The sequence below is a fragment of the Siniperca chuatsi genome, linkage group LG8 (assembly GCF_020085105.1).
Source record: "Siniperca chuatsi isolate FFG_IHB_CAS linkage group LG8, ASM2008510v1, whole genome shotgun sequence".
NCBI lineage: Eukaryota > Metazoa > Chordata > Actinopteri > Centrarchiformes > Sinipercidae > Siniperca > Siniperca chuatsi.
The window spans coordinates 24601080-24625772 of NC_058049.1; the positions used below are offsets into that span (position 1 = coordinate 24601080).

The following is a 24693-nucleotide window of genomic DNA, read 5'->3' on the forward strand; positions in this document are numbered from 1 at the left end:
ATATTTAATCAGTTATTTAAAGGGTATAATATCCACTGAGTTTGTGGAAAGGTCTAGTCATCTGTAATTGTGTCCCCCCCTCTAATCTTAAACTTGGTCTGACGACCCCACGTGTGAAAAAGGAGCAACTTCGCGTTGCATGTGGTTTAACTGTACGCCATGAATTTATTTTAATAAACACCCCAAAGTTTAGACAATTCTCGAAAATGTTGTTTGGAAAAGAAGTGCCATGGCGGCGTTTGGAGGGCATGTCGTTTGGCATGTATTCTGCCGAAGAGATAAGGTGAGAGAGGCCGCTTGTTAGCTTTTGGCTTAAACGTTAAACATGAGTTCAAAACAACATGCCTGCTCAAATTATACACATATTTTAGCTAGGAGTTGCTGTGTCGACGCTCATAATAAATATTTCATATTTATTTTGTTGTGAACCTGATTCCCTTGCAGCAACTGTGAATGTCAATCAAGTGAAATAACGTATTACAGTAAGAATGCTGTAATATGGGAAATGTTCTTTAGATAGGGGCAGAAAATCATTCTAGTCTAGTAAGAACTGGGGTGAGATCTGGCTCACTTGTCTGAGGATGAGGGTGATCCCTGGATCTATCAAGATCACACTAAACAGACAAGATATTGTACCAATGTTATAAAACTACCAGTTATTTGCTGCAGTAGTCAAATGACTGAAGAGTTGTGAAGAATCCAGTAGAATTGAGGAAGCAGTTAGTATAATTATGCATTCTTCTCATTTCCTGTCCAGAAAGTTGAGCGTGAAGGCGATCACTAACTTCAGGTTCCTCGATGCTGTTGGGAATGTGGCCCCGAACAGCCTGTACGATCTGGCCCTGGGACCAGCAGACAGCAAAGAGGTACACCTCCACTGAAATCATATTACACACACACACTCTGTTTGTTGTACAATAATGTACCAGATGTGTAATGACACATCTGTAACATCAGTCTGCACCTGACCTGTGGTTGTACCTCTGCGGGTCACCATTCTTTGTTTGTAAAAATTAAGATTGTAACTTTCAGCAAGTCCTTAATATTTTTTGTTTTCACGTTACTTTCTGTTATTGTTTTCACCAGGTGTGTTCAACCTGCTGCCAGGACTTCAACAACTGTCCAGGACACCTGGGACATGTAGAGCTACCTCTACCTGTATATAACCCGCTGTTCTTCGATGTAAGCATGTCCACAAATACACCACGCAACCGTATATATATATACACGTAGTACACACGTTTGCAACTCAGTCTTATTAGGTGTGATGCTCGTAATGATGGACCAGCAAACATGTCCCAATCTATGCATTTTTACCAATATTTTGAATCCTTTTCACTCACCTCTCTCCTCCGTCAGAAACTCTACCTGCTGATTCGTGGTTCCTGTCTGGCGTGTCACATGTTAACGTGTCCCCGAGCCGCCATCCACCTGCTGCTGAACCAGCTGAGGTTAGTGGACCATGGAGCCATGCAGGAGGTCTACCAAGCAGAACAAGTTCTCAGCCAGGTGGGTTCAAACTCGCCGTGGAATCGAACCGTGGCAGGATTATGTACAGACTGAAGCAACCATTATTTATCAACGCAATACTTATCCATCGATGTGGAGGAGAGAACTGCGATGTTATCATTTTGGATGTTGTGTGAATGTGATGGATACATTTTTATTTATTGTGAATGCGTAAGTAATCAGATTTTTAGGTTGCTCTACTAATTAATGTAGCTTCATGGTGTTTTGTAATCATCACAGACCAACAGTTCTCTGTTTATACTTTATTTATTAATTTGTGTGAACTCTGTGTGTGTGTGTGTGTGTGTGTGTGTGTGTGTGTGTGTGTGTTAGCACCTGGAGGAGAATCCCAAAGCCACTGGAGATGAGATCGAGCTGGTGCTTAAGACGTTTACAGACACGATAGTTGGAGTGAACACTGAAAGGTCAGAGAACACCAAACCGGTGAGTACACCCGCGCACACACATGTAAGACATGCAGACACACGGCTCTCAAATACAGAAACATATACACACACGCATAAAGTCCCTTGAGGATCATTTAGTATGATTTTAAAATATGGAACCGTATTGTGATGTGCCGTCATTTCATTTACAGCCCGAATGGAGGCACACTGGCCTAATTCTGTGTTTGTGTGTGTGTTTTTTTCAGATTAAACACCTTGTTGAAAAGAAGAGCAGTCTGATAAATGACTTCTGGAAGATCCACACGAAATCTAGGAAGTGCCCTTACTGCGGGTAACTTGATAAAAATGATGATGCAATGAACTTACATTTAATGGTGGTCTCAAATACTTCCTATATTAAAGCTTAACCATCTACCACCTTATTATAAGTCGTGTGGAGCCAGCCATACTTCAGAGGTATTTTACTGTATATACAGTACTGTATACCATCTGTGGTGGTTTTGGTTTAAATATGGGGTGTACAAACCAGGGACTAATCTCCTATTGGCCACCATAAGTAAAATGGTGTCTATGACCTCAGGGAACTATTCTGATTTCTAGGCCTTGTTTTCTACATTGAACGACTAAGCACACAGGAGAAAATGTCTGCAATTGTCCACTTGATTTGTGTTGTGATTATAATGAAATCACCATACTAGTGCAAATGGGTGTTTTACTCAAAAATCAGACCACAGGGCTAAAAATGTAGGTGGCATAATGATGTAGTGCCTCTTTGCTTAGACTTTGATAATAGTCAAATTCTATGCTTTAATCACGGTTTGTGTGTGTGTGTAGGAGTGGCAGGTTTACAGTCCGTCGTGAACACAACAGTAAGCTGATTGTCACAATGCCATCAGGAGCACAGACCAGTGACAATACCGATGGTAAGTAATAGTTTAAAGAAATTAGATTATGTTTTGTAGTGATTTGAGTGATTTGTGGGAAAGAGCCTATTTGTGTCTTTTGTTTCTGTGGACGTGGTGTGTAACCTGTAACTCTGCGCCAACATGGTGCCCATTGTACATTCTGGGCAAACCCTGCCTTTACACATGTACACACAGTAAAGAGATCTCACCTGGCTTTTGTTTTTGTCTTCTTGCAGAGGATCTGATGGCCGGAAAGAGAGCCTACATGACGACTAGTACTGCTAGAGAGCACACCAACAAACTGTGGGAGAAAGAAGGTAGGACAAAAAAAAAAAACAACAACGTCCCACCACCATGTGCGTAAAACTGGACTGTTTAAGGGCCAGATTACATCATATTTAATGATGAACATTTGAATAAAGAGCGGTCTCATCAGAGGGTCAATATGACACGAGTAATATCTCACTTGAAAAGAAGCAAGATCTATAAAAACTGAATTATAGGTTGTAAATGTCTAAAGATGCAATAATTAAGATTTTGTACTGAATCATTTGTAATGGATGACATGTTGACTGTTGCTTTGTCTTTTTGATCCCCCCTTTATAACTTATTTTTGTGTCTCACATTGTCTTCATTGATTTACTGTCACTTTTAACCTTTTCTGAAGTGCGTTAAGCCATTATGAAAAAAGTGCTGTGCTAATGATGTGTCCTTTTTCTAGAAAGTAGAAGTTAGAATATTTTGAGAATGCAAAATGGCAGAGCAGCAAGAACACAAAGCTAAAACCTCATTCAGTTTTAGCTGTGAGAAGGAATCATTTTCGAAACCTAATTCCAAATTAGAATTCTTATCTCCTCTCTTTTCATCCAGGTTTCTTCTTAAAGTGTCTGTTCTCTGGGCTGGAGGAGGGGACGGCGACAAAGGAGCGAGAGAAATGCTGCTATCCAGACCTCTTCTTCCTGGATCTACTGGTGGTCCCACCTTGCCGGTACAGTGTGAACAAACGCACTCACATACTGTACTTTGCACCACTGGAAGTTTAAAATTGTACAAATATCAGTAGCGGCCTCCTCAGCAATCGCTACAACAAATATGACTAGACTTTCTTAGCTAGCATAGAAGCATAACAAGCTGGGATGGATGCACAGTCAGAATAAAAACCTAAATATATGCCAAGTTTATATAGTAGATGTATTCTTTTTGTGCGATAATAAAGCTGAATACCAAACTATTGATGTTAGCAGAGGTTGTGTGACCTCATTGCTTTATCACACCCCTCCTCCTCTCCCTGTCAGGTATCGTCCGATCAATCGACTGGGTGACCAGATGTTTACAAACGGTCAGACAGTCAACATGCAGGCTGTCATGAAGGACTGCGGAATCATAAGGAAACTTCTGGCTCTCATAGCAGGGGAGAAAACTGCTCAGGAGGAAGAGGTAAGATGACATACGTGTGTGTGTGTGTGTCTCGAGTATACCTATACGCATACAGCTGCATACAGTAGATCCAGTTACAACATTTTTATTTTTGCGGTACAGTCAGCCAAATAGTGATTGTGAGCAGAACATGTCAACCTGTCCTCTCTTTTCCCTCTCAGGCTCCCGAACAGACAGACCAGGCGTTTCTGTCGGGGATCCCTGGGCTGACATTAACAGATAAACTCTACAACATCTGGATCCGACTACAGACCCACGTTAACATCGTCTTTGACAGTGACATGGATAAAATGATGACCGAGAAATACCCTGGAATCAGACAGGTGTCATATACACAGATGCTTTTTTTTTTTTTCCTTTTCTCTCTGATAAAGACATTCCAGTTGCCTAACTGTCTCCTTCCCCCCGCCAGATCTTGGAGAAGAAGGAAGGCTTGTTCCGGAAACACATGATGGGAAAACGAGTGGACTACGCTGCACGATCTGTCATCTGTCCAGACATGTACATAGGGACCAACGAGATAGGAATACCTATGGTACATCTGCCTGTGTTTCTGGTTCCTTTTTTCCCCTAAAGAGAGGGTACCAAACTTTCCTGAAGAAAGGGAAATATAAATAATACAAATATTGATCACCAGAGCTCCGAGTTTGATCCAGAATGAAACAAACTCTCCATGTCTCTTCCATGCTTGTGCAGGTGTTTGCCACCAAGCTGACTTACCCGCAGCCCGTCACTCCATGGAACGTGAAGGAGCTTCGTCAGGCCGTTCTGAATGGGCCCAACGTCCACCCCGGTGCTTCCATGGTGATAAACGAGGATGGCAGGAGAACCATCCTATCAGCTAGCAGCCTTGCACAGAGAGAAGCTGTTGCCAAGCAACTGCTGACGCCCTGTCCTGGTCCACAGAAGATGTCCATGAAGATAGTAAGTCAGATACTCTTTGGTCATTCCCAGACATAGGCCCTTGTACACCGTGCAGTGTATGTTAACCTTTCATTCTCTGTGACGGGGGCCGAGTTGGCAGTTCTGGGCCCATAAAAGAGGTCATTTGCATGGCCCTCAGCTACATACGGCAGCTCTCTGCGCAGGCATACGGGGCAGCTAAGTTAACGTTAGCTGTTGTCAAAATGTCAGGGCGGGACAGCGTTCCTCCAACACCACCATCACCCCCGCCACCGCCCGTGAAAAAAGCTCCTGTATTTTGAAACCTAAATGTTGGCAGGTATGCAGAGGGGAACATATACAGTATAAATAGTTTAGCAATTAAACAAAAGCACCAACAAACTAATATACTCTAAAGAAATAAACAAAATCTCTAAACTAGAACTCCCAGTCTCCCCCATGACGTGGCAGGCACTTGGTTTGTCCACCTGTATTTAGCTGCTCTGTTTCCGTGTTCGTGTCTTTTGCTCCAGCCAGACACGATGTCCCTCCAGCAGCAGCACCCAGCACTGGTAACTCAGGAAATATAAATTAGAACAAATTAATTTAAACTTAACCTAATGGCTAAACTAAACTGAAGTGTGACTGTACAGAGGATAACTAAATGCTGTTAAGTGTAAACTATAAATAAACTAAATCTAAGGTGAGTGCAGGGCGGTTACTGACATTCAAATCTGCAGCGGGTGCGGCCATCGCACACTCACTCTTCTCCTTTTGCCTGTCCAGGTGAATCGTCATATAAAGAACGGAGATGTTTTGTTGCTGAACAGACAACCGACTCTGCACAGACCCTCCATACAAGCCCACTGCGCACGTATCTTACCAGGAGAGAAGGTAAGACCTGACCGATCCAGGCTAACTTGTTTTATTGTGATTTATGATAGACGCAGGGTGGAACTACTCTGTTGTGCCTGAAACAAACATATGATACATAACAAACTGTACTTGATCTTAATTGGATGTTACAGGTACTACGGCTCCACTATGCCAACTGCAAGGCGTACAATGCTGACTTTGATGGAGACGAAATGAACGCGCACTTCCCTCAAAGTGAGCTGGGCAGAGCAGAGGCCTACACGTTAGTTAGCACTGACCAGCAGTACCTCGTCCCCAAGGTGGGTATACGCACACTGTAGATAGCAGATTCATAGAGTATAACACAGTATAACACATACGGTCTATGTGTCTAGTTTCATTAGACCAGAGGCCTGTTTCAGAAAGCAGGATTAAAATGTGTAAAATGAGTAAAATGTGGAATTTCCTAAAATCTGGAATGTGGGCTGTTGTGGGTTTTTCTGAGTGCAACTAGCCAACTAACTTAGTAATACTGTTTTGTGACACATTAATTAATATTACTAGTTGTTGCTAGTTGTTGCATACTAATTAACATTTTGCTTATTTAATTGGTAAGCTATCTGACACAGCCCAAAACGGAGCATTTTTTCTTTTTAACTGAGCTGACTTTTCTTTTCATGACAGTGTTTATAATGTTTTATTGTAGAGTAGGCCAGACTAAACAACACCAGAGGTTCTTGTCGCCGTAACTTTAATCTAGATACAAAACTTCCGGATCAGATTATTTCTATTTCTCTTTCTGCCTGTATTAGGTTGCCCGAGTGGGAAAAAAAGGTGCCATGACACTAAACTAGCAACTGTACATTGTCTGATTTGATTTGAAGACAAATGACTTAATAGACCTAATGTTTACTAGATGATGACTAGTCGACACAAACCATTCAGAAAAAATGATTTTTTTCACATAATGCTCTCCCAGCTTGTTCACTTTTTATTATGTTTTTGTTTGGGTTGTCTGTCCGTACGTCCATACCAAGCGGCAAGCTCCTGGCTGAAAAATGCCAAAACTGCAGTTCCTCGAATGGCCACTTGAGGAGCGAATCAATCCCCATTAACCCCCATGTTAAAATGCCCAACTTTACAGCAGAAATAAACATGTTTGCATATTTCCACCTTCATGACAACTGCGGGGAAATTATATCCGTTTAAATTATATTTAGGCTTAAAATGATGCATAATTAAGGACCTGGCTGCTTTGAGTGACAGGTGGGTGCCCTATCCAGGTGGCTTGCCGCTTGGTGGTTTCATCAACCAGGCTTCATTCGGCCCGCCTCAGCTCCACCTCTTTGCCCATTTTTGGATTAGCCGGCGTCAGGGACTGCCAAGATGGTGACCGCCGGAGCCGGCCACTTTTAAACCTATGGGTGACGTCACAGACACTGCATTCATTTTTCTGTACAGTCTATGGTCCGTCCCATTCTCGCAATATCTCAGGAATATCTTGAGGGAATTTCTTCAAATTTCTGAACAATCGTCCACTTGGACACAAGGATGAACTGATTAGAATTTGGTGGTCAAAGGTCAAGGTCACTGTGACCTCACAAAACACGTTTTTGGCCATAACCCAAGAATTGATGATCATATTTCACAGTTGGTCAGACAATGAATTGGTGACACTTTTGACTCAAAGGTCACTGTGACCTCAAAATGACCTTGTCAGAAATGCCTCATTCTGAATTTTGAGCGCCATCGGAATCACGTCACTGCAAACAACGTATTGGAGCGCGCCTAGCTAATCGCGACCCTGTGAGTGAGTGAGTTTCACCTACAGCTCATAGAGAGGCTTCGCATCTAAAAATACCAGGAGAAAACAAAAGCGCCACATTATGTGTAGCTATACTTTTTAAGAATTCATCTTTACATAGTAATTAAGTACATGTGTACCTGTTTAGCCAATACATCTATGATAATGATAATGTGTATTCACTGGAATCATATCATCAATATAATGGTAACTTCCATTTAGCCAGAAAATACCTTTTATTCAATTCCTTCCAAGTATTCATAACATATGAGTCTGGACAGACATGGATGTAAACTGCAACTTGACTGGTTGGCAGAGGCATACAACTGCGGGGCGGTAATTCTAGTTTGATTTATGCATAATGCATTTTATCTTTTGTGGTAAAGCCTCTTTATGAATTATTAATAATATTATATATACAATAAAATGCATAGTTTTTTTAAATAGTAGTAATATATAGTAATATATGCCAGGAATTACCTGTCTGATGGTCTAAATGCTGTTTCAGAGCGTATGCTCATCAGTAAGTGACAGAAGTACATATATTAAAGGAGCTGTATGCGACATTCACTGCCACTAAATGTCGCACTAGAGCACCAGCATCTCAGACCAAAACAAATGGCCGCTACGGCCCACCAGACCGTACAGATCATCGTAAAACACACTTCATTCAAAGTGGACAGAAACTAAATAAAACTCACCAAAACCATCTTTGTTAGTCTTTCCACTGTTCCAACAATCACCAACTCTGGTTTGGTCGAAATAAACCCTTAAACCCGAAATAAGAGCCGTTATGTCGCTCTCCCCAAAGCCAACAGTTTCACAGGGAGGGACTCACTTGCGCTAACATGCAAGAGCAGCTGGACGGGCTGCCAAAGCAAAGAACACAGAAGATCTGTTTACAACAGAAACAGAGAGAGTGTGACGTCATTCTCTGCTCAGGACGCCATTACTCCATTACATCTTTACATAGCAAATAGTTGTTTGCTGCTGTTATTTATGTTCAGATATACAGAACCTTTTTAAGAAGTAACCATACACACTAGGAAGTGACATGGGCAAAAGCGTTGGTACTGATGAGTAGCAGGCAGCCCACGTCAAGCACAGGAAGCCTCTTGTAGGTGGCCTATACATTCATATAAACACACACAGGTCAGCACTCAGGTTTTTCTCTCTATCTTTAGGATGGTAAACCTTTAGCAGGTCTGATCCAGGACCACATGGTATCGGGTACGAGGATGACGATACGAGGCTGTTTCTTCACCAGATTCCAGTACACTGAGTTGGTGTACAGAGGACTGACTGACAAACCGGGCAGGGTTAAACTGCTGCCGCCGGCCATACTCAAACCACAGCAACTATGGACAGGAAAGCAGGTAATTGAACTTGTGACATTTTAGTCTATGTTTCAGTAGATACTCTCGCTGCGAAAGAATCAGTTAGAAGTTCACGGTGTTCAGCTTTTGTCTTGTGAAAACATGACTGTGTCTATAATGTACTTGAATTGAATGCATCTGCAAGCTCCGTTGTACTATTGTGCTGTTCGTGTGGTGTTTCTTGTAGGTGGTGTCCACGCTCCTGCTGAATGTAATCCCACAGAAGGCTGTGCCTCTCAACCTGGTTGGCAAATCAAAAATCCCCAGCAAAGCATGGATCCAAGTCCCACCACGAGCTGCTCCAGGATACAGACCTGACAGCATGTGTGACTCACAGGTACACACACACACACACACACACACACAAGGTGGAAAGATTTCACTGTCCAATCCAAATCAACATGTGTCAATGATACAGCTTTATACAAGCTCTGCATTATTATGCCTTTGTTTGGCATACTGAAACGTGTCTCCAGAAGAATAAAAAAATGACTCATACAATGTTAAAAACACATTGTCCAAAAATGACATAGCTCCTCACCCAGCTCTACCCAATTTGCTTTTCCAAAGTCCAAAGGGAGTCAGTATTTGACTGTTTTTTTTTATTTACTAACCCCTCTTCCTTCCCTTTCTCTTTGTTTCCCAGGTGGTTATTCGTCAGGGGGAGCTGTTGGTGGGGGTCCTGGACAAGGCTCACTACGGCTCCTCAGCCTACGGCCTGGTCCACTGCTGCTATGAGCTGTACGGAGGGGAGACCAGTGGCAAACTGCTCAGCTGTCTGGCTCGACTCTTCACTGCTTACCTGCAGCTATACAGAGGCTTTACTCTGAGTAAGAACCCAGATACAGGAAATAAAACGCACATTAGTTGCCTTGCTGACACAGATTATTAGTCAGTCGGTTTTTGTGTATAATTACTGAAGATAGAGGAGGAGTGGGTATTATGTTTGTTATTATTATGTATTATGTTTTTATTATGTTTTTGGGCTTGTGTTTAGGTGTGGAAGACATCCTGGTGAAACCGGGCGCCAACAAGCAGAGGAAAAAAATAATTAAAGAATCACTGAAGATTGGTACCAAAGTGAGTAAAAGCAGCAGCTTGTTCTGGCTGATGGCGTTTTCATTATTGATGTAAAATCTAACATGGTATACATCGAAGGCCCTGGATGCCCATGTGTAGAGCATCTTCATAGATTTTCTGACTACATTTTGTGTTATTCCAACAAATAAACAAAGAGAAAACATATAAGGCACTAATCCATAGTAAATATGTATTTAGATATATTGCAGCCTTGTCAAATTCAGTGCTTCCTCCTCAGTGGATGCCACTGGCCAAAATGGCTGCCACAGTGAAGGTGTAGTTCATGGGCCCCATGGCGCTCTAACATGGCCACTGGGGATAAATATGTATTACACACAAACACTGAGTGAAATGAACTGAACCAGTGAATAGTATTATTACTCTGCAGCTGCTGCAAATAAAGTCGAGTATCTTCACTTTTATCAGCTACAGCCCCGCTGAGCTGCTTTCATCGAGTCTCGGAAAATCTGAACCTCTGTAAACTGCATGTTCACAGACAGCTGGTGCAGTCCATTTGTTGTTTTTAAGTCTTCATCTCAGTGTTCCTAGGTCGTGGGGTGGCGGCATCCATTGCTGTCTGCCACAGTGTCTTTTATTTATCCTGCCATTGGAGGGCGCCAGAGTCTGAATATTTCTAACTCTACACATTGTGGCTTGAAATACAACCTTAAACCCGCAATAACTGTTTTGTTTTTTTTGCCACATTTTTGCCCACCAACTCCTGAGGGAAATATCTGGCCCTTTAGCTGCTAAATGCTTCACGCTGTTCACCAGCTAGTCGTTTGTGTCTGTCTGCTGTTTGGTGCTGAGCAGGTAGTTTTCAGTGGGTTTTAGAGCGCTTTTGCTGAAAACAGCTGCCTGCTGCAGCCGAAAACGATGCTATGAGGGTGCTGAGAGTGAACCAAAACAGTAAAGCTGTGGGCCGGACAGCTAAGCAATGAGCTGAAACTCGCTATAAAGCTCCGTAAAGCCGAGGGGAGCTGCACATTCAGGTGATAATTCTCTGTAGGTTCATCACTACGAGCACTGTGTTTTTCATATTGTCATTTAATATAAAGGTATTGATTACCGATTATTAAAATACTTTTTGGTGAAAGGAGTGGCAGTGTTCTTATCTAGTAGAAAACATATTTTTTTCCTTTCTGTCTCTAAGGCCCTCCAGGCAGCCTTCAACCTGCCCTCCAATGTGGATCAAGCTGAGGCTCAGAGCCGCTGGCAGGACGCTCACCTCAACCCAGACCAGAGAGACTTCAGCATGGCCGACCACAAGTTCAAAGAAGTGGCCAACCAAGTGAACAATGACATTAACAAGGTAACCTACCACCACTACTACTAGTAGTACTACCACCCCCACTACTGCACCTACTGACATTCAGTACAGTGAACGATGATACACCACCTCTGATTACTCCTATTGGCACACATAATGCCAGCATGGTGACATGGAAAATGAAACCCATAGGTTTCCTCCACAGGATCTTTCCCAGGGAACCGAGAACTTCTTGAGGAGCTGAGGAACTTAACCTGTGTTTAATTTAGCTCCTGTAGGACAGTTAAAAATGTCCCTGCTCCGAGAGGGTAGTACTATAAATATTTTCATATTTATTTTCAGATTCATTACATCACTTCAACAACACAGTGTCTCTGTTGTTGTTTCCATGTGTGTTCAAATTACGTTTTAAATGCCACCACTGTTTTTTAATTCCTCGTCGGTCCAATTTTGCCCAATCTTCACTGATTTTCAGATGTGGTGGGAACGCAAACAGTAATGCGTAAAAGGGACTTTTTATTTCCTGAGCTGGACCGTTTTAGTTTAGTTTAGCTCCTGTACTGGCAGCCATTCAGCGCCTAGCGCAATGAACAGCAGGATGCAGGTGGGAACTACCAGGTCAAGAGGCAAGTACATCTAAGCAGCAACGAAAGACTAACAGAAGTAGAAAGTCTTCATCCTTGTTATATTCCCGTTAGAAGTGTATGTCAGGGCATCCTGGTGGCCTGGGAGTTACAGACGCTGACCGTGTACTCGCAAGTCCCCTATTTGAGTCTGGCAGGGGGCTTTTGTTGTATGTGATTTCCCTTCATTTCCTGTTAGCTTTCCTGTCAGCGCGATCCAATAAATGAACAAAATGCTCCAAAAATACACATTTTCAAAAGAGGAGTTCATGTTGCGCGGATGTTAATGATGATGGCGATGAAATATTGTCACGCGTGTTCGTAGGTGTGCATGCCAGTCGGACTCCACACCTCTTTCCCAGACAACAACCTCCAGCTGATGGTCCAATCAGGAGCCAAGGGATCTACTGTAAACACCATGCAGGTACCCCCTACACACTCACATTGTACTGTGCTGATTTGATTTTGCATCCGACTTCAATAAAACCTCATGAACTTTAGGCTGTTAACCTACAAACACCCTGACCTGTCTGTGTTTGTGCGCATTTCAGATTTCGTGTCTGCTAGGTCAGATCGAGTTGGAGGGCCGTAGGCCTCCACTGATGCCTTCTGGGAAATCCTTGCCGTGCTTCCAGCCATATGACCCTGCACCCAGTGCCGGGGGCTTCGTTTCTGGAAGGTTCCTCACAGGCATCAAACCACAGGTACATGGAGAGAACTGTGTGTGTTTGTGTTGTGTAGAGGACTCGTACGCTGTAGCTCCTGTTGAGGACTTGGATGCCAAATGGCACACACGAAAGCACTCTCTAGTTCCAATAAGTCCTTTTTATGCGTACCGCTGCTATGACTGTAATTACAGAATTACATTGGTTTGACACACAATGATATGTTGTAAAAGATTAGAACCTCGGCTGTAGAGATTTGCCTCTATACTGAATTCTGTGACCTTAAAACTGTGGTAAACCAGCAGCAGATTTAAATGAAGCCTCAGATACGGTGATCATTAGTGGGATTTAGGTGATTTTTACACAACACAGGGATGAGGTATAGATTAAACACAGGCGCAGTTTCAACCACAGCTTTTGAGGATATAGCAATGGGCTGTAAGACAACACGTGATTTTTGCTCCTGACAGCCGAGGTTTAAACCTGACTTAAACCTTAAAGGGACAGGTCACCCCAAAATCAGAAATACATATTTTTCCTCTTACCTGTAGAGCTATTTATCCATCTAGGTTGTTTTGGTGTGATATCGGCCGTAGAGATGTCTGCCTTTTTTTTTTAATATAATGGGACAAGATGGCCCTCGGCTTGTGTTGCCAAAAATAAATCCATTTGAAAAACTCAACTGCAGTGTCTCTTTCCAGAAATCATGACCCGGTTACTTGAGATAATCCACAGGCCTTCTTGTGAGCAGTTTTAATGTAGGAACTATCGGTAGAAAGAAATTATATTTTTTTTATAAAATATTTTTTTTAAATTGCAGCCTTGTCAAATTCAGTGCTTCCTCCTCAGTGGATGCCACTGGCCAAAATGGCTGCCACAGTGAAGGTGTAGTTCATGGGCCCCATGGCGCTCTAACATGGCCACTGGGGATAAATATGTATTACACACAAACACTGAGCGGCACGAGCTGTCATGACTGATACATACAATTATTTTATTAGCTTTAGTCTATCCACTTGTTCATCGTTGAAAATAAATGTTAAAGGCACTATTGATAACACTGATAACATCCAGCCCCTAGATGACACACTCCCCCTCAGCCCCTTCCATTCCATTCCAGTGGTTGCCAGTTGGTTGCACAAGCTGCATATTTTATGGTCGAGTTCAGATAGAATGTTGTCAGACTTCTGGGTGGGAGCTGTATGTATAAGGAACATCAATTGTTGCTCCACACTTGTAGCAGCAGGCCTTCTACCAAAACCTGTTTCAGCATTAAAGGTTACTTCAGTTTGTTTTGTGCAAAGAACAGAAGACCCTGTGCAAAAACACAAAAAGCTGACGTATCTCTGCAAGTGGTTCAGTGCTGTCTGCTCTTTCTGTGACAGAACCACAGACTCTGTTAGCAGCATTTCAGTCGCCCTCTTGTTTATATATATACATATAAGATTCCTCTACATAAAAAATGTTATCAATATAACCTTTAACCTTTTAACTGTAAATAATGTCAAATACATTAACATTTTTCCCTCAAATAAATCTTATTTAACTGAATAGTTTTAGTTTTTTTGGAAAATAGGCTAATTCTCTTTCTTTCCAATAGTCAGATGAGAATATTGATTCAGAATCAGAAATACTTTATTGATCCCCGAGGGGAAACTCATATGTTACAGCTGCTCACTATCACGTCAGTGCACACAGGAATAGAAGTACTTACACTCAAATTACTCAAGTTTGGAAGAAAAAAGAAAGCTAAAAGTTGGAAAAAGTAAGATGATGAGACGGAGCTACGGCAACAGGCAGCATGCACGTTGGCGCCTGCGCACTCTTACATCTGTGCATCAAGTACGGAGCAAGAGCCAGAAGGCTAGTAGCTTAGCTTAGCATAAAGACTGGAAGCAGGGGGAAACTGCTAGCCTGTCTCTCTCCAAAATTAAAAAAATATGCCTACCAGCACGTCTAAAACTCTCTAATTAACACGATGTATCCTGAAGTAGGTAACTTTAGACGTTTATAAAGATTCTTTTCACTTCATGATACATTTCTTTCCTTGTCTGTGTGTAATCTTGTTGTGTTCAGGAGTTTTTCTTCCACTGTATGGCTGGCAGAGAGGGACTGGTCGACACAGCTGTGAAAACATCTAGATCAGGATACCTGCAGAGGTAACGTAAAACTTACCGCTTAATAGCAATAATAATCTTTAAAGTGTGGTCACATGAGTGTGCAGAGGCATTCATTTTGGTGTGATTTTCATATTTTCCAGTTTCTCTCAGAAGCGCTTACAAACAGAAAAGCACACACTTTGATGTCACTGCATGTCTGTGCAGGCCCAGTTCACTAGTATATGCTGTTTGAGTTACACACTTTCAGTAAAACTCGTTCCTATCAGGTCTGGTGCCTGAGGATAGTAAATAGGAACATGGAAATGTGCAAGTAGCTTCTCTGAAACAAGCAAACTGCATTTCAAACACTATTGTGTGAAATAGCGTGATTCCACTCAGCTGCAGGAAGTATTATTAGTTTTGGCTTAAACACATAGACAATTAAAGGCCAAGTTTCACCAAAAACATATTTTGCACCAAATTTTCGATGATTTTTTTTTTGGGGGGGGCTGCTCCCATGTGGCTTTTGCAAATGAGCAATGGTTTACTCATAATATTTGTAGTGTGAAATATATCTGAATCAGTGGAGCAAAGTAACAAGTTGTCCATGATGTGAACCAAAGCAAAACCACCCCAGAAAGAAGAAACTCATCCTAGGATGCATTGTCCTCTCCTTCTACTTATCTTGTCCCTCGTTTCTTCCACCCTCCCTCACACCCTCTCCTCTGCAGATGTGTCATAAAGCATCTGGAGGGTTTGGTGGTGCAGTACGATCTTACGGTGAGGGACAGCGATGGATCTGTGGTCCAGTTCCTGTACGGTGAAGACGGGCTGGATATCCCCAAGACTCAGTTCCTGCAGCCAAGACAGTTCCCCTTCATAGAGGACAACTATGAGGTAAAACTCAAACACGGTGTTGTTGTGAAGATGATAAATAATTACATGTACATAAATAATACTGATGAAATATTGGCCAATAAGAAAATGATTTAAATGCATTGTGTATGGTTGTTATTTTTCTCAGTGTTTAATGGTGGTATCTGTTTTTGACTGTTGTTATTAAAGATGAAAGGGAGAACATGGGGGTCTGTTGCTGGGTCACATCAGATTAGTTTAGCTGGGGTTTAGAGCAGGTTGCTTGCTAAATTGGCTTGCTTTTATAGACCTTAAACTGCAGCTAAGCTAATGACAGAGCAACAGCTCCATGAGCTACTAGTCCACAGTACATAACTATTTGGATAAATTGCAGCCTTGTCAAATTCAGTGCTTCCTCCTCAGTGGATGCCACTGGCCAAAATGGCTGCCACAGTGAAGGTGTAGTTCATGGGCCCCATGGCGCTCTAACATGGCCACTGGGGATATATATGTATTACACACAAACACTGAGCGGCACGAGCTGTCATGACTGATATATAAATGTTCTTAGCTTTTATTAGCTGTAGCCTGTCCCAAGATTTGAAGTTCAATAAAATAAATGTTAAATAAACATATGCCTGCCAGCATATGATGTGATGTGTCTTACTTGTTACTTACTTATAGTTACAGCAAGTAACTCCCCCTGAATCTACACAGTTTGGTTTGTGTGAGGATTAAATAAACCAGATGATTAGTCTGCATTAGCCTGTGTTAGCAGGCGTATTTTTGAACCTTGGACAGAGCCATGCTAGCTGTTTTCCCCTGCTTCAAGTCTTTATGTTAAGCTAGGCTAATAGTCTCCTGGCTCATCCTCCATACTACGCACAGACATGAGTGATATCGAGCTTCTCATCTAAATCTCTACACTGAATAAGTATACTAAAATGTTTAACTTTAATACAATTAATCTAGACCATTTTTTTTATTTCAAGCTGAATCTTCCCTTCTGTTAAAGCACATTTTATCTTCCTACCCAGAAAAGCCCATAGTATCGTATGATTACAAAAATGTCGACGTCTCCAGTGTTTGAATGAAATATGGATTACCACACGTCAACAGTCACAGTCAAATTCAACCAGCCATGTGTTTCCCCCATTCCTGTTAGGTCATCAAGAGGTCCCAGGGCCTGGATGGGGTTTTGGCCCGTTTGGACCCTCAGACTGCCAATCGACACTTTGCGGCCATCCAGCGCTGGAGAGCAAAGAGAGAGGTGGCGTGTCCACGGAGAGGTAGATAACAAAGTCTGGCTGGGCAGTAAAATGATGTTACATCTTTGCTGCTCAGACATCTGAGCTTTTTTTCATCGCAGTTCCCGCAACAGTTAACCCCAGTCACATTCTTTGCTACAAAGCAAAAGTGTCTATAGTTTCTCTGGCTTTAAGTGCTGTTGAAAATAACCACATGCAGTGTATTAAATACGACCTGAAGCGTATACTAACTGCTCTATGATATCCAAACTGCTGAAATATAATCTTGTTAGAGCAGCCATCTTAGCAGCTGCTGGTCATTGTGTTTTAAAGTTATACTGTGCGTTTCGTAAACTATCTAATTCAGTTCCTAAAATTCAATAAAATAGGTCTGAAATCCCACTTTGAGCTGTTCTAGATCAGTAGAAGAGCGTTAATTTGATCAGGAGAATCCAGGAAATGGACAGTGAAATGTTGTATGCTATATTTGCATGTGAATGTCTGTCACGTAATGTTTGTGTATGTGTGTTTTTAATCTGTGTCAGGAGCGTTCTTGCTGTTTTCCCAGAAGAAGTTGGCCAAACTGAAACAGACGGAACAAAGAACAGAGCCAGACGTCTACGGCAGAAATGCTGCTGTACTGCAGGTACTAATGCATAACAAAAGTAAAATGTCCAAAAGATTTGTCAGTGTCGGTGTCGCGCGCTGTTCCTCCAGCCGCAGTACATACAGTATAAAGTGGACTGCTGACTTTTAACCTAGTCTAACCAAACTGTAATTTGAACTCTGCTTCGTCCACAGCTCGTACAGCAGTGGCACTCTCTGGATGAGTCCAGCAGATCAAAATACAGCAGGAAGTCCTCCCGCTGCCCTGACCCATCTCTTGGCTTGTTAAGGCCTGACGTCTGCTTCGGATCAGTGTCTGAAAACTTTCACGACGTCACAGACAAATACCTGCAGAGCAGAGGCACGAAGAGTCAAGACAGCCTGGACCCCCACAGGTACTGAATGTGAGAGTTTTCAAATGGGTAAAAAAAAAAAAAACAGTCCGCACTATGAAATGAAATCCAACTTCCGCTGCAAGGTAAAATGGTCAAGGGATCATTGGAAGTTGAAACCATACAGCCTTCACAACCAATAGAGGAAGTACTGCTGCAACAAGTGCTCCCTACTTTAAATAATAGGAAGGCTTCAGGCCTTTGTTTGATTTGACTGACACTGTCTCTGCATGTTTTGCCTTTTGTGTGAGGGGGAAAATAAACCTCTCTCTTTTTCTCTCTCTGTGTGTCTTCAGCCTTCGCCAGCTGTTGCACTATAAGTGGCAGCGTTCACTGTGTGATCCAGGTGAAGCAGTGGGTCTGCTGGCAGCTCAGTCCATAGGCGAGCCCTCCACCCAGATGACCCTCAACACCTTCCACTTTGCCGGCAGAGGAGAGATGAACGTCACTTTGGGAATACCTCGGTAAAGTCACCTCTGCGCCTAAGACAGGCTTTTCACAATAAGCCCCACCTTTATGAAACCCCCCCTCAGAGCTGCAGCCCCTGTGACGATCACTGATTAGTGCCTAGAAGTTGGTTTCCCATTTCAGACTGTTGGTTTCACATTTTAAGTTCTTTAAATTACCATTCTACATGCTCATGAATGCATATTTTAACTAAAATAAAAATGTAATTAGATCTTTGTCTCTTATTCCCTTTGAATTTCCCTTTCGCTGAGAAACATTAGCGTATTTGTCCTGCCAGTGTTTTGAACTTGGAGTCAGTGCATTTGTCGCGTTTGACGCCTGATCGCCAAACAATGCCTTTCCTAAAACACCCTTCCCAGCATCCACACTTTCTGTTCCCTGCTTCATCCGTCCAAGCCTTCCACCATACTCGTCATGTCTCGCATGTCTCACTCTCTCTCTCTATACGTATATCTGTCTCGCAGACTGAGAGAGATCCTGATGGTGGCCGGCTCCAACATTAAAACCCCCATGATGAGCGTTCCAGTGCTAAACAACAAGAAAGCCTTGAAGAGAGCCAAGACGCTCGTAAGAAACTCACCAGAGTCTGTCTGGCTGAGGTAAGGATCAGCTTCTCTTGTGTTTGTTTGCCATTTTTGCCTTCTTACTTTTCATCTTCTATTATCTCTTTTTGCTTGACTCATCTTCCCTTGTCTATCACTTTCTGTGTGTGGCTTGTTGGGTGTCTTTTTGTCTTGTTTTGTCATGCCAGGACTTCTCCACGTCTTCCCCTTTTTGCGACTTCTTTCATTCTCACTCGGGGGGCATGTCCTTACCTGTGTGCTTAACTCAAACTTTTGCATTTGAGAAGTGTTGGTGGAAGTGTGGGGAACTGAAACCACAACTTTGTTTGTGTGTGTGTGGGAGAACAGGTGCTGCAAAAAGTGGATGTAGTAGAAACATTGCGGATCCAAAATCACGAAAAGTTGCGGACGTTCAAAGTCACCTTCCACTTCCTGTCTCCTGACCGTTACTGTGACGACAAGCTGCTATCACCCCAACAGATCCTCCACTACATGGAAACCAGGTGTGTTTATGTCTGTGTGTGTGTGTGTGTGTGTGTGTGTGTGTGTGTGTGTGTGTGTGTATGTGAGGGCTGTTAGTTTCTACTGTACCAGAATCCATTAAGAAACAAACTGATATTAACCACTCGTCTTCTCTGTTTTTACACTTCGTTTGTCCTGCCAGGTTTTTCCGTCTCCTCCTTGAAGGGATTAAGAAGCGCAGTGCCAAGCTGGCGTCCATCGCCGTGGAAACAAGGAAGGCCACCCTCAGAGATAAGGACAATGATGGTGATGGAACAGCTGACACAGCAGGGGTCTGTTTTGAATTGGCTTGTCTTAATTTCAGTATTCCCTATAGTTTATTTTTGTTTGTTTTTTTAGGATTAGTGTTGTCACTCATCTTTGAATCTTTTTACCTGAACCTTTCTTTCCCTTTCTCGAATACCAAAAAAAACCAACTGAAGTATCTTTGTCTTGTTGACATTCATCAGTTAGATGATGGGGAGGGAGAGGAGGAACGAGAGATTGTTGATGACCAGGGGAACGAAGGAGACGCTGATGCTTCAGACGCCAAGCGCAGAGACAAACAGGAAGAGGAGGTATGAAGATGGAAGAAGTACTTTATATTAAATGCAAATACTATTTCATGCTGTGGCCTGTGGTTAAAGCTGAATCCCTTGATGTTCCTGGAAATGGAAACCTTGGAAATGTGTCTCATGTACTTGTCTGTACTTGTGGGTGGACTTGTCTGAACGTTTTCAGGCCAACATTTGGTAATTAGCACTAAACACAAAAATTACAGCTGAGAATGATAATGATGGGAATGGTATTAGTTTTGCAGTTATTTGGACATAAACCAAGGTATTGGGCAACTTTTGACCTGATGATGGCGCTAGATGAAAAGTTAGGGGATCACCAAAGTTATTACAATGTGTGTACCAAATATCCTGGCAATACATCCAATAGTTATTGAGACATTTCAACCAAAGCCACAGGAAAACTCACAGTATCACCCAATTCATTAGAATACATGGTCTGGAACCTGAGACTGTCTGTGCAAAATGTTGTGGCAGTCCATTCAGTCGATGTTGAGATATTTATATAGAGAGAGGAAAAGTCAGGGGATCACCAACGTTAGTAGCGTTCATCCTCTGGGTACCATGAACCGACGAATTTATATAGAACGGTGTTCACATCATTGATAAAACAGTTCTGCAAAAAATAAAATCCTATTCCCCAGACAAGCAAAATATTCTATATATCTAGTCAAATTAAAAAAAAAAACAACTACAAGTTGAACAAGCAAATATGACTCGATTTCTTAAAGATTTCTTGAAACTAGCATAAAAATTGGGCCACTAGGAAACTACATTTTAAATCTGAATGGAAAATGATTTCACTTACTCAGATTTATAGTTGTGGAAGTGTTTGCAAAGAAAACTAAATATTTGCAGTTTGCCAAAAAAAAAAAAAAAAAAAGATTCCTAACTCCAGCACACTCAAGCCATTATAAAACGACTAACGCCCGTCTCTGCAGGTGGACTATGAGAGTTCGGAGGAGGACGGAGGTGACGAAGGCGAGGATAAAGAAGATCAGGAGGACGAAGAGGAGGAGGGGAAGGAGAACGTGGAGGACACTCTGGAGGATTCTCAGCCAGAGTCTGCAGGAGTCAGAGCGGAGAGGAAGAAGAAACAATCAAAAAGAAGGGGGGGAGAAGGACAGGAGACCTTGAATCAGATGAGAGTGAACTCTGTTCTGGAGTCCAGCCCGGCGATAGAGAGATACTGCTACGATCTCCAGCACGAACTCTGGTGTGAGGTGAGTTTGTACGTCTCACACAAGCAGATTAAAAAGGTTTTTAGGGGACTTCTCTAGAACTTTTGTGTTTTAGATTAGACTTAAAGGAAAAGGCAGGCTATAGTTCATCTTTTTATTATTTGCGACAAAAGCTGTGAATGGGATGAAACGAACAAGGATTCATCCTACTAACGAGTATTGTCTCTGTAGCCACAACCTTATTCCTCTGTCATCCCAAACCTATTAAAAACACATCAAAGTGTGGTTCCTCTGATTATAAAAGTCCTTTTGTTAAAGCGATTTTATCAACACTAACCCTGACCTATTTTGAAATAAGGGGAGGTTAAGCTTGCAGTCTAATTGTGGCCACAGTCAAACTACAAAAACAAAAAAAAAGCTAAAACACTGAATCCTATTTTGCAATGTTATCAAGACTGTTCATCTAGCATCCTGTCACACACACACACACACACACACACTAATGCGAGTGTGTTTCTTAATTTCCTGCGTTGCTTTGACCCCATTACCACCCTGCAGTCTACCTTTGCTTTGTCTGGCTTTGCTGCAGCCATTTTAAAAGGCCCCACTCTCCTCCTCCGACCCCCAGCTGTTCTTTTGGACATACGGAGTTTAATGTTTAAACCTCCATCCTCGAACCTTCATCCACCTTGTGTCTCCCCCCAATCACAGGTTGACCTGGTCTTGCCGGTGAGCAAGGTGCACTTCGACCTTACCTCAGTTCTGTCAACACTGGCCCAGAACGCCGTCATCATGGAGACCAAAGGCTTGACACGCTGCCTGCTGGGCGAAACCACGACAAAGACTGGAAGGAAAGAGACTGTTCTCAACACGGAGGGCATCAACATGCACGAAATGTTCAGGCACAGTGATGTATGTGTGTCATATCGGTTCACACGTTTACATGAAACCGCACCGTGGCTTTAAGGGTTGCTGAATGTTTTTTTTAAATGATGAAATACAGCCAAACACACAAGCATAACTAAGCACTTATGAGTTTTATTTTGAGTTCTCTCTTTTCTGGCACTTTGCAGTACTGTCATCTGTGTTGAGATCACTTGGTAAAAAATGTTAATTTAAGATGCCTCCTTAAGTTACTTGTGACATGAAGTTGTAAGGAGCCTCCAGTTTAAGACATCTACAGTTAAGTTGATTATCTAAAATGTGAATTATTCATTTCACCCAACACACCGCCAATGTTAAATAGATATTTAATGTGTCTTCTATAAACATATAAGACATTATAGATGGCACCAGATATTCAGGAGACTTTTGGGAAGTTGTTTTGGGGAGTTATATTTACAACGCAACGCTGTGAAATCATCATCCAGCGAGGATTCAAGATACTGCCAAAAATATTTTTAGTAGTCACATGACAGTATGTCACAGATCTAGACTGACAGTTGGACATATCTAATTCAGTTTTGACAGTTTGAAATAAAATTTTCAGAAATCTGATTTAGACGTGTGACTGTTCAGATCTGTTGGTCATGATGTGACTCGTGCAGGTCTTTGTAGTAGATTCAAGTCTTGCAAAAAAAAAAAAGAGAGAATATCGTAGACTTGGATTACAACATAGTGGGAAACATTCTGTGACTTCACAATCACAGAGTTTATGGTTAGGGTTAATTGCTCAAGAGATGTTATCGTATATTACGAGGCGGCACGTTTCTGTCGTTGTCTGGCGATGATCCCAACAGTGAGACTGTATTTATTCTCTCCAGATCTTGGACATCAACAGACTGTACTCCAATGAGGTCCATGCCATGGCTAACACCTATGGGATTGAAGTGGCTCTGAAGGTCATAGAGAAGGAGATCAAAGACGTCTTTGCTGTCTATGGTACGCGCACACACACACACACACACACACACAAACAAACCCCAGATAGCGGACCATAATGCTGTATGAACCACTCTGCTTTTGTCTGTATTTCTTTGTCCGTCTCTAGGCATCGAGGTAGACCCCAGACATCTGTCACTGGTAGCAGATTACATGTGTTTTGAGGGTGTATATAAGCCATTAAACCGGCACGCCATCCAGTCCAACTCGTCCCCTCTGCAGCAGATGACCTTCGAGACCAGCTACAAATTCCTCAAACAGGCCACCATGCTGGGTGAGGAACAGATGATAATGATAATAATGCCAAGAAAAATTATGTGCAAAGCGATTTCTACACGTGGGCTGATTTTGTAGTTCTTTGTGGCATCAGAAATCAAAGATTTCTCTGTATCGTAGAGATTGGAGAGGGTAGTTATAGATCAAGGTTCGTGAACAAAGCTTTGAGAATGTTTTCGAGAGTCAGCTAGTGCCACAGTGGATTGTTTATTCAGGTCTGATGATGCATAACAGGGCGAGGTTGAACTTGACTTTTATCCACTGCTGGAACTCCAGTACCCATGACTTAAACTGTAGCTAAGATATGAGGAAATATAAAAGAATAACAACTCATTCCCAGTACTAAAACTGTTGGCAATGGTGCTGATTGCGATTGTAATGTGTGCATGTATACAACACACGTTACGTTCCTGCAGTGGAAGTGGGGCCTGTGTGGTTTTACTAAAAACAAATAAAATACATGTAAAATTTTAAGTTATAAAAGTTATAAAATCCAATTTGAACAGGATTTCTAATTCAAGGCAATAGTAACTACAATTTAACAGTTATGTAGTCAGTGAAGGTTGATGGCTTCAGGGAGTTGGAGCCTTTTTGGATTTTTGTCACAGGTCATCATTTCCTTGAACCTTAGAGCCCTTGTCTTTGTGTTTATGGCTGTCCGGAAATAATATTATAAAGAGTACGGTCTAGATCTGCTCTATAGCAAAAGTGGAACGAGATAACTTATGTTATGAATTATAAATAGAATTGAAAGTTTCTTCTTCTCTATTTCAGGGTCACGCGATCAGCTGGCGTCACCCTCGGCCTGCCTGGTGGTGGGGAAGGTAGTCAAAGGTGGAACAGGACTGTTTGAACTGAAACAGCCTCTGCAGTAGGAGAGGAGATATTGCAGTCAAATTAGCTGGATGTGACAGATGAGGACACCTCGCATGGACTGATATGATCACAGAGCCGGAGTGGCTTCACTTTCAGTACTGCTGACTCCAGCTCCTACGAGACACGTATGTTCTCTGGCAAATTAATAGGAATAGGAACAGTTATCTCAGTCCCAAATTAATGCGGTGGATGTGACAAATGTTCTTTAAAATTGGTGTTTTGATGGTGCCTCTCCTAGAAGCATTCAATCTGGATGACAAACAACCTTATTATTGTTATTTTTGTATTTAATAATAGAATTAAAGTTGAAATGTGTATAAAAAAAATTGTATCTTATTGTTTTTGTTTGACAGTGAAGAG

General features: G+C 42.2%; 1 protein-coding gene and 3 non-coding genes across 4 annotated transcripts; all 4 read left to right on the forward strand.

Annotated features, from left to right (window-relative positions):
• The first annotated feature begins 59 nt into the window (after positions 1-59).
• Positions 60-24659, forward strand: polr1a (RNA polymerase I subunit A). The gene is given in 38 exon segments (XM_044206254.1): positions 60-283; positions 758-866; positions 1087-1182; positions 1360-1509; positions 1843-1953; positions 2162-2247; positions 2751-2839; positions 3058-3138; positions 3692-3809; positions 4117-4258; positions 4420-4581; positions 4671-4793; positions 4955-5182; positions 5927-6034; positions 6169-6315; positions 8984-9175; positions 9363-9512; positions 9822-10005; positions 10173-10255; positions 11409-11567; positions 12474-12572; positions 12700-12852; positions 14890-14972; positions 15644-15809; positions 16933-17056; positions 17560-17660; positions 17816-18015; positions 18309-18476; positions 18945-19045; positions 19048-19079; positions 19392-19546; positions 19708-19837; positions 20015-20122; positions 21061-21342; positions 22012-22212; positions 23064-23181; positions 23291-23455; positions 24232-24659. Coding segments are annotated over 38 exon segments (5082 nt in total). The 5' UTR covers positions 60-206; the 3' UTR covers positions 24333-24659.
• Positions 10460-10596, forward strand: LOC122880901. Its single transcript, XR_006379056.1, has one exon. It is a non-coding gene; the product is annotated as a small nucleolar RNA SNORA5 (small nucleolar RNA).
• LOC122880902 lies at positions 13629-13765 on the forward strand. Its single transcript, XR_006379057.1, has one exon. It is a non-coding gene; the product is annotated as a small nucleolar RNA SNORA5 (small nucleolar RNA).
• On the forward strand, positions 16157-16293 carry LOC122880903. The gene has a single exon (XR_006379058.1). It is a non-coding gene; the product is annotated as a small nucleolar RNA SNORA5 (small nucleolar RNA).
• Positions 24660-24693: the final 34 nt, after the last annotated feature.